General features: G+C 39.6%; 1 protein-coding gene across 6 annotated transcripts in view; it reads left to right on the forward strand.

Annotated features, from left to right (window-relative positions):
* Rapgef2 (Rap guanine nucleotide exchange factor 2) overlaps positions 1 to 10,328 on the forward strand; it is a 225,185-nt gene that overhangs the window by 169,917 nt on the left and 44,940 nt on the right. For all 6 annotated transcript variants that reach the window (XM_023705753.1, XM_023705754.1, XM_012517899.2 and 3 more), the window contains one exon: positions 6,217 to 6,348. In XM_023705753.1, coding sequence (XP_023561521.1) covers positions 6,217 to 6,348 — 132 coding nt within the window. The remainder of the gene's footprint in view (positions 1 to 6,216; positions 6,349 to 10,328) is intronic.

A 10,328-nucleotide genomic window follows, 5' to 3' on the forward strand; every position in this document is an offset into this window, starting at 1 on the left:
TAAGTACATTACATTACTACTGATGTGCATGTCCAGAACCAGTCCTCCACAGCAGGACTTCGTCTCTACCACCTGCATGTTTGATCCTAGTGCAAAACACTTTTCTGCCTTTTCTATAAAATAATTATTACACCTGTCAAAGAAATAAGGTACATGCAAGTTTGTGGAAAGAGACATGGCACATGGGCTGCTGGACTGTCTGGGCTCTGGTGACACAGGCTTAGCATGCACTTGGGAATATCCCCTGCTTAAGTCAGATTGCTGCCTTCTCGTCCTGGGAAGGGAGTTCACATCTGCATTTTGATGTGGGCTTCTACTCAGCACTTTCCTGGGACATCCATGGCCGTCCTTCCGAAACACATGGTGGAAATGGTCTGTCGTCTGTGCTCGACAGACCTTTTTTTCCCCACTCAGGATTCTGATTGATTTCCTCATCATGGATATTAGGTGCCCTACTTTGTTCAGATTACTCCCATTTCACAATGCTGGAATTAAATTTTAGATTATAATTTACCCAACTATAGAAAATGAACTTTGTAATTCTAGCCCAGAAAACTCTGGGAGGGGCTTTCTGCTTCCGGAGAGGGTTAGTACTCTAGTTCCACATGCCTGGGACCAGAAATTTTTTCAATGTAATTTTATACACTATTTTAAATGTGCTTGTGTGATGCACACAGAACAGGTCGAGAGTTTTTCTTTTTTAAGTTGTGAGGGGACTTTAAAACTTTCAAATTTTGACCAGTTTCAGGTTTTTTAGGGATGTTTGACCTGTGTTTAGACAGAAATCCATGTGAGATACTCATGAATGTCAGCTTTAGCATACTACCAAGTCCTCTCTGTAAGTTCGTGAGACAGAATTGCAGTGTAGGGAAATGGCGAGAAGTTGTCAAGGCAGCGCAGTGAACCCTCAGCCCACCCCCTCCCTGTAGCTTCCAGGGAGGGGTACAGCTTGGTACAGGGTCTCACTGTGCAGCCCGGACTCATAGTGATCCTCCTGTTTCCACCTCCCCTGCGCTGGGATTACAAGCGAGCGCCACCACCACACCTGGTCTTGGTAGCCAGCTCAGAGTGCCCTGGGGCACAGCCAGTGCAGCATGTGGTACAGGGGATCTAACCTAGGTCCCTGCACTTGCCTAAGTAGGTGCTTAGTCCAATGAGTTATCTCGCTGGCCCCCACATGTGACTATTTGGCAGGCATCTGCAATCAAGTGTAGTAAGAGCATGCTTGAAAACATACACTCCATAAGTTGTTATGATGTTGAAAGAAATGTAAGCAGTGAAAATTAGAGTTTTTATGAAAAGAATAATTGGATGGTAAGCACATCATAGAGAAGTCATTAAGCTTTGAAAAATACACTATTTTATGCAGCAAGCTTCTCTGTATAAATATATGATTTATTTAAAATGTAATGTATAGTCTTTTGGGAGAATGTATGCTAAATAATCTACTATAATGGTAGTACTAGGTATGACAGTTGCAAAAATGAGTTTTGGGGACTTTCAATCGGAAAAACAGGCAGAAGGAATGAAAAAGAAGAGCAGGGCACCTGTTGGGTAGATGCTGTTGGTTATAGTGGTTATTTTCTTGTAATGTTCATTTCATAGAAGAAACTAAGGTGCACTACTGTCCACAGCCACTTGATTTAGGAGGCAGTTGAACATAAGGTAGATTCAAATATGTCTGACATATGGCTTTTTCTCCTAATCTTCGCCAGGATGTATTTGTTGTCTTGTTGATAACCATTCTCACTGGGGCCAGATGAAAATCAGTGTAGTTTTTATTTGCACTTTTCCTAATAGCTAAAGATTTTGAACATTTTTTTCATATATTTATTGACCATTTGTACTTTTGAGAAGTCTTTGTTCAGGCTGTTTGCCCATTTGTCGATTGGGCTATTTGATTTTTTTGGTGGTAGGTTCCTTACAATTCTTCGTCTGTTCTGGATCTTAATTTTTCAGAAGAGTAGCTGGTAGAGATTTGCTCCCATCCTGTAGGGCATCTCTTCATTGTTGGTTGTTTACTTAGACGTGTAGAAACTTTTTAATTTAATGTCCCATTTGTTGTTTCTTACTTATATTTCCTGTGCTTGTGGAGTCCTGTTAGGAAGTCTTTGCCTATGTTTGTGGCTTCAAGAGTTTCCCATTTCCTTCTAGCAATTCCTAGGTCTTTGATCTATTTTGAATTGATTTTTTTTTTTTTTTTTTTTTTTTTTTTTTGTACATGTTGAGAGATCAGGATGTAGCTTTGGTCTTCTACATACGATCATTCACTTTTTCCACTACCACTTGTCAAAGAGGCTATCTTTTCTCCATATAACTTTGACTCCTGAGAATCACATGGCTGTATTTGTGTTTGTATGGGTGTGTATCTGTGCCTTCTATTCAATTGGTCTGTTTTTGTGTCAGTACTAGACTGATTTAGTCATTATGGTTTTGTAGTAGAATTTGTGATTTGTGTAGGTGTGGTCCTGAGGTTCAAATTTAGGTACACTCTTCCACTGAGTTACTTCCTAACCCTTTTTCATTTTCTGAAACAAAATATTTTGAGGCAGAATCTCAATAAGATGCCCAAAGGGGCCTAAAACCTGTGAACTCTTGCCTCAGTCTCCCAGAGTGCTAGGATTTCAGCCATGTGCCACTAAAGTTTTTTAGTGTTACTTGAATGTGGGTATTATGATGCTTCCAGCTCTTTTTTACTCAGGATCTTTTTGGCTATTCAGTCTTTTGTGTTTCCATGTGAATTTTAGATTTTTTTTTTTTCTATCTCTGTGAAGAATGTTACTGGAATTTTGATATGAATTGTGTTGAATCTGTAGATCACTTTTGGTAATATGGCCATTTTAACAATGCTGATTCTGCCAGTCTGTGAACATGGGAGGTCGTTCCAGCTTCTGTCTTCTTCAGTTTCTTTTGTTAGTGTTCTGTCATTTTCACTTAGAGATCTTTCACCTCTTTGATAAGGTGGGCCCCTTTGCTGCTGCTGCTGCTGCTGTTCTTTGAAGTTATTGTGAGATTGTTTTACTAATTTCTGTCTCAGTTCATTATTGATGGTGGAAAAATTACTAGTTTTTTTCTTAATGTTGATTTTGGTTTTTGGCTCTTCAAAACCCCAGCTTTTTAAACTTTAGGCTTTGGCCTACTTAGCCAGCTCTGTGTTCTGTGTGGCAGGGCCCAGATGGGAGCCTCTCAGGCTTACCCTGCCTGCAGTAGCAGGTGTTAGGATGTAGGCCCCCCTCCCCTTACTGGGGATTAAACTCAAGACCTTGGGCTTGCCAGTCAGGTACTTATGTCACTGAGCAATCTCCCTGACCCCTACTCTCACATTTCCAATTAAAGGGACACTAAGCTAATGCTAATTATGGGTATATTTCCTCTTAAGTTTAATGCATCATTTCATTCTATTTTATAGAAAAGTAGTGGAGGAAGAGAGTAAAACAATGTTTACAACTGGGTGTGGGGCTGGGGAGATAGCTTGGCCATCTAAGTGCCTGCCTGGCAAGTGCAACAACCCAGGTTTGATCCCTGGTGCTGCATTCTGTGCTGGCCACTGAAACCGGGTGTGGTGGCACATACATGTAATCCCAGTGCTGGGGAGGCTGCGACAGGGGGATCACTATGAGTCCAAGCTGCGTAGCAAGACCCTGTACCAAATAGTAAATAAATAAAAAGATTTTTAAAAAAATAAAAAAAAAAACTGGGTGTAGTTTTCTTTTGTGGTTTATTACCACCTATCAGTGTAACATTCTCCACACTTGGGATTGGACACAGCTGCCTTTTATTCTCTGCCCCTGAGTGGGGTCTCTCAAGTCACACCTTCAGGGTGAATGGCAGTCTGTGCAGTTCTGGGCCTGCTGGTCTGTAATCCTGATGGTAGTGGCGGTCGGGCACAGCGAGCAAGTGGTGTGCGCTGCCCAGAGTACCTGCTCTGCAGGCTGTGCCATCTCCACAGGAGGAGAGTCCTTGAAACTTGACTGCTCTTTTAAAAGGCGAAAGATTTACATGATCTGAAGAGAAACCAGAGTATTGAATGATCTTCTAGTGAATAAAACATTCACTAGATAGTGATACCTTCATTTGGCATATTTGGTTAATTTGAAAAAGAGTGAGGGTGTGTGACATATGTCAGCCTCAGTCATAACTGTAAAAGATAATCACTAGAAGTCAGTTTATTGCTCTCCAATTACACCTATCGATTGATTCCTTTTAAAATTCCTGAGCCATCATGTTTCCTCAGCTGCAGGAAGTAACTGAATTAAATAGAAATGTAGCTGTGGTGAAGGCTATTTATCCTGGGCTGTGAGCACATTATTTCAATATCTGATAACCATCACTTGGCTTCACAAAATCATAGCCCTTAATACATGTCTGTAGATGTCTGTCTTTAAATTATTCCTGAAGAAATCCTACAAATGCTTCCTTAGTCTACATTATGAACTAAACAGATAAATTCTGAATTTAGAGGTGTTTACCTTTTTATTATAGAGAAATTGTTCCTCTCCTAAATTCTGTGATGCTTCACATCCTCGCTGATCAGTTTGAAAAGAGAATACTCTTAGATAGGTTTTGTTTGCAGGGATTTCACACATTTGATGAAACATCCTCCAGTTCTTCCAACGTAAGACTTTATCTGTTTATGGGCCATCTAATCAAAAGCCCCATAGTGAATTCATGTTTAAATCTTCTGTGCATCTTGTATCCCAGAAAGTCATTGTCTGTAAATATTGTTAAATGTCTTAAGACAAAGAGTGCTGTCATCTGTTCATAGTGTCAGGTCTGTATGATTGTGAGGAACAAATTTATCTTGCTTATTTGTTTGGAGGTTTGAGGTAGCAAAACTCATTTGATCGTTGTCATAAACCTTCATCAGCTCCCTAGTGAGGTTTATTTTAACTTATGGAATAGCAGTAAGTTTTTGAAGGTGTAGAGGCGAGGTCAAATGAGAGGTGCAGTGTTATAAGATAAACCCTTAGATTTTAACAGTCCTTATGTTTATTATTTATTAGCTAAAGAAGATCAGTATGCAGGAAGAGAAGAGAGAGTGTTAGTATTTCAAGAAGACAGGTAGCATATATCTTGAAATGTTGTATGTATCATTAGCCAGTATTGCAAGGGTTATATTATACATAAATGTAGTCTCCTTTTTTCCCCTCTCAGTTTAAAAGATTGGTAATAACTGGAAAAAATGTAAGATTTCTGAGGGCAGTGTTTTCTTAGTCTCACCAACTGACTGGTACAAAGTAAGAAAGAGGTCCACAGATGTTTGCTGAATGAGTGAAAGTGTAACTGTTTCCTTTTACAATCATTTTCTCTAATGTGCGTGGAGTGGTAGAGCATTTGAAGGATTCTTTGTTTATTTATGTTTATTTAGTACAGGGTCTGCAGGGTCTCACTACACAGATCAGACTCCAAGTGATCCTCCTGCTTTCAGCCTCCCAAGTGCTGAGATTACAGGTGCACGCCACAACGCCCAGTCTCGGTCGCCATCTCAGCACACCCCAGGGACAGGGATAGCACGGCATGGCATGCACCTGCGCCTGCCTAAGCAGCTGCTTTAATCCGCTGAGCTATCTGGCCAACCCCAAATGTATTTATTTTAATAGAGGCTATTTTAAAACATGCACAAGTAGAGCATTGTGTGTGTGAGCATGAGCAGGTGTGCATGTGGTACACTAGTACAGTTACTTGTGTGGCAGTCTGTTGATTCTAAGATGCTAATTTTTTAACTATTAAATAGCAATCATAAAAGAACCTTCAAACTCTTTTCTTATCTAAGCTATTTCTTGCCCCTAAGTTGTATTTGTCATTACCAACTGCTTAATTCCCACCTGGATATATAAAAAGCATATTATATTTGACTAAATTAAGTGCTTGCCCAAGTTCATCTTAATTACCAAACCCACCTTTTGAAGCATTGGATGTAGTATCCCCCCCCCCCCCAGGACTGGGGATTATACTCAGGACTTTGTACTTGGGCAAGCACTTATTCTACTGGGCTATCTCCCTGGCCCAATATGAATTTAGTATTAAAGTTCCTTGCATTAAGATTTATTTTGTGATTTTTAGGGGTAGTAATTAGGATTTTGTGAATTTGAAAGTTCTTTCCTAACAACATTTTGGGCTCAACGATTAAAATAGAATACAGTATTAGAGTATTAAAATATCTTCATGAAGTTGTAGGCTCATGTCGTAACCCTGGCTTTCCTGCTCCTTCCACAGCTTCCTGCAGACTTCACCAAACTGCACCTCACCGACAGTCTCCACCCCCAGGTGAGCCACGTGTCTTCTAGCCACTCAGGATGCAGCATCACCAGCGACTCCGGAAGCAGCAGTCTGTCTGATATTTACCAGGTGAGGGGGCCTGCCCGGTAGCTCAGTTCTTTAAGTGGCTGCTTCAACAAAACAGTCAGGCCCAGGTTGCTTGGGTTCGATCCCCACAACACAATACAGCCAGTCATGCCTTGAAGGCATTCGGCGTTAAAAAAAAAAAAAAAAAAACACACACACTTCTGATATTTACCAGGTGAGAAGCTGTTTTCCTTGGCATTTGGTTCATTTTCACCCATTCCAAGGAGTTTCATGATTCTCTGTTGATACATAACGAATCTGTGTACATACATAATATGTGTGCATGTGTGTATAGATGTAAATGGTTATGCTTCATCTACACACATGGCGTTTAGTTAGGAAGTGGAGTTGTGAAATTGTACTTGATCTTCTGTTACCAGAATTTTAAACAGAGTAGTTGCAGTGGAATTCTCCTAGACTTTGAATGTTTTGTTCATTTGACTGTAGCTATTAGTGGGCTTATGACTGAACTGGAAAGCTCCACACTTACGCTTTCATAGCAACTTCAGTTTACTGAGGAGCTATACCTGTCTTCCTCCCTCTCCTTCCCTCCCTCCTTCCCTTGTTCCTTGGTGCTCTACCACTGAGTTACACCCCAGTCTTGTTTTTATTATTGCTAAAAGTAGGTGAACAAGTGAAATTAAGTACAAGACATTTTAAATCCTAAATTTAGTACATCTTAGAAATTAACTTTTAATTTTTAACTTTTTAGCATTTTTATTAGTACATTTTTGTAGTATGGAATGATTGCAGTTATCATAGAAGTACTTACTTTTCTGTACTTACTATATATAGTTACTGACTAGTAAACTTATATTTTAAACAGCCCTAAAATTATTTTTTTAAGTTTTTTGTTAGCTTACAAGCACAACCATTTAAATTTATTATTTTGTAATACAATTTCTGCTTTTTTAATGTGACTTTACAGATTTCTGTGTTGAACTATACAGTGTTAACTTGTAATGAAGTATTTGGGAAATGAGCCTGTTTGAAATGTTAGCAAAGGCAGTGGGCCAGGGCAGTTTTACCTCTGATGGATACATACATACATACGCATACACATACACACGTGTGCCCTGTTTGTGGGAGATGACTTTTAAAAATTTATTTAGGAGTTCCCTGATAGAATAAATAGTATAAATAAAAGGTTACTTTTGCTTATATACAATTACAAAATCATAGGCAAAATCCTTGTTTTCTGAACTTCGAAATACTGTATATTTTGAGGATCTGTGGTGGGAATATAATGAGATTAGAGCAATTTTTGTTCTCACTGCTCTCTGCAAACATGAAAACTTGATTGGTAGCACTATATTACAAAGGTAGTATGATAATGCAGTAACTTTTTTACATAATTTATTGAGGCATATTTTAGAGGGGTTCTAGCCTTCTGCATTGTTGCTTTTAAGTAGGCTGGATACATGTATGAAAATCTCCTGATGATACTTCTGTCATCCCTAGCTAGCATCACAGCATTTGAGAAAGCAAAGTGTGGCTACAGGCTCACTCCTTTGTAGCTGGAGCTCGCTACAAAGCTGGAAAACCTACAGTTCTCCTTGGTCTTTGATGACAGGTGAGGAAGGATAATTGTGCACCTCCTTTCAGTTAAGTCTGAAGACTGTTGCTTTAAATGTGGTGACAGACATCTTGCGTTCAGAAGGAAAAAGTCCACAGATCCACCTAAGGGTTTAGCTATTGGCTGTGTAACACTAATATGTAGCAGAGCTTCCCAGTACACCACTTCTGCTGTCCCTGCGTCAGAAATTCTTGAGATGAGGGATCTTACCGATGCCTGGTTCAACCTCCAGCCTGCACATTTACTACACTTCTGTATTGCCAAGCACGCAGCTTGTTCTTGAACAATTCCGGGGCTGAACAGCCTTCTCTAGCAGCAACCCCTTTATTATTGGTGCAGTTCTCATACGGAGTGGTGTCTTTATTTCGGGTACAGAGGTTGAGGCTGAGCGCTGTTGTATGGAAAGAAATGATAAAGTGGTGTTACTGACAAGGTGAGAGGAGGAGAATTTAAGAATAAAGTGGAACAATTGGCCTTTGGAGAAAGGGGGTGCTCTTGGTGGTTATGGAGTAGAGAGCTTGGTAGTTGGGTGCTTTTGCCTGTGAGCCTCTGTGTTTTCCCTGAAGAATTTCTTTGTTGAGCCTGTGTTTTAAGAACAGACAAGTTTTGAAGCTGTAGTTACAAAGAGTAGAAAAACGTGTTGACCAGAGGATGCTCAACTGAGTCGTGGGTCTTAAATACAAAGTGTTTTCTTCACTGTGTTAAGTAATTTTCTCCATAGTAAGCACATAGAACATGGAGGTGTGATATACCCAGAACTGAATGTGTATGTATGCACGTACATATATATTCAATGTTGTACTAAATGTCACACAAAGACATGTGGTCCAGCATGCCAGACTAAGGAGTATAGCTTTGCCACTTCATGACTTGACTCTCTTCTGCCTTCATTTTCAAGTATCATATCCAGAGAGAACTCTTCCCTTAATTTACTCTTTCTTTCTGTTACTCTGTGAAGAAAATGGTACATTTTGATGTCTTTTCTAGCTAGTCCTTTCACTTCTGGTCTAAATTCTGACTGAAATAATACTACTTTTCTCTGTTGTCTGTCTACTAGAATAACAGCTGCAAAAAGACAGGGTTTTTCAGCACCGCTCAATAAAGTGCCAAGAAATTGTAGGCACTCAGTAAGGCTGTGTTGAATAAATACAATGGAAATAATGGGCCATGAGATATAATTTGGATATGAGCAATGAAGATAAGAGATATGAAAACAGGACATAAAAGGTAGCAGAGTAGTGCAACCTGAAGAGCCCTGTTGACTTGTGAAAGGGTTACTTCAGAGGCAGGTGGAAGCAAGCTCTAAGAATAGGAGATTGATGATAGAATGAAGAACACCTGGGAGCTATGAGACAGTGCCACTTGGAGTCAGGATTAAGAGTGATATACTGGGACCATCAGCGAGTGGCTTTTGTGTGCTGAAAATAGTTGTCCAAAAATATGTTAATAGAACATAATCCAAGCAAAATGGAACTCATGTGGAAAGATATATTATGTAAGTGCAGGAGTCCTCACAAATCAATGAAGTGAAATAGACTTTCAGACCTTGAAGACACTGTTGTAGCTACTGAAAAGGTAAGAAAAGATCTCTTAAAAACAACTAGGATACAGGAAAAAATAATTCATCACCTGAAAGACAATGCAAAGATGAACAACGTAAGACTAATAGGCATCAATGAAAAATGATATAAAAAGAATATGGACAGAAGTAATAGCAGAAAACTTCCCACATATGGGGAAACAATCTGACTTTTCAGGCAACCGAAGCATATAGAACTCCAAATAACATCAACCCAATTAAAAACACATCAAGACATATAATAGTCAAGATCCCAGAAATTCAGCTCAGAAACAGTATACTAAAAGCTGCTAGAGAAAATAAAACAGATCACATTTAAAGGAAAACCCATCAGAATAACAACAGATTTCACAAAACATCAAGTCAAGAAGAGCATGGAGCAAAGTATTTCAGGTCTTGCAAGAAAACAAATTCCAACCCAGACTGATATACCCTGCAAAACTCTTTGAAGTATAATGGAGAAGTGAAATATTTCCATGACAAAGAACAACTTTAGAATTTCATGATGATAAAGCCAAGCCTACACAGACTACTAAAAGATGTTCTATAGAGGGAGCAAAATGGCCATTAACTCCATGAATGAGAATGGAAAGAACCCGCCAAATAGAGCAAACAAACACAGGAGAATGAGAGGTATACAACTGCAGTCCTTCAGTTACCCTTTTGTATACAGCAGCAAAATATTTCCATCAACATACTCTACAAATGGGCTTCTCCTGCACCCCATGAGTCATCATTCTGTCTGGGTCTACAGGGTGGATATCAGGGAAATAGCAGTAGCTCAGTCCCACAAGTGACACCTGGCCACCCGTAAGCATCATGGACACT

Source organism: Octodon degus, unplaced genomic scaffold, assembly GCF_000260255.1.
Source record: "Octodon degus isolate 3935 unplaced genomic scaffold, OctDeg1.0 scaffold00228, whole genome shotgun sequence".
Taxonomy (NCBI): Eukaryota; Metazoa; Chordata; class Mammalia; order Rodentia; family Octodontidae; genus Octodon; species Octodon degus.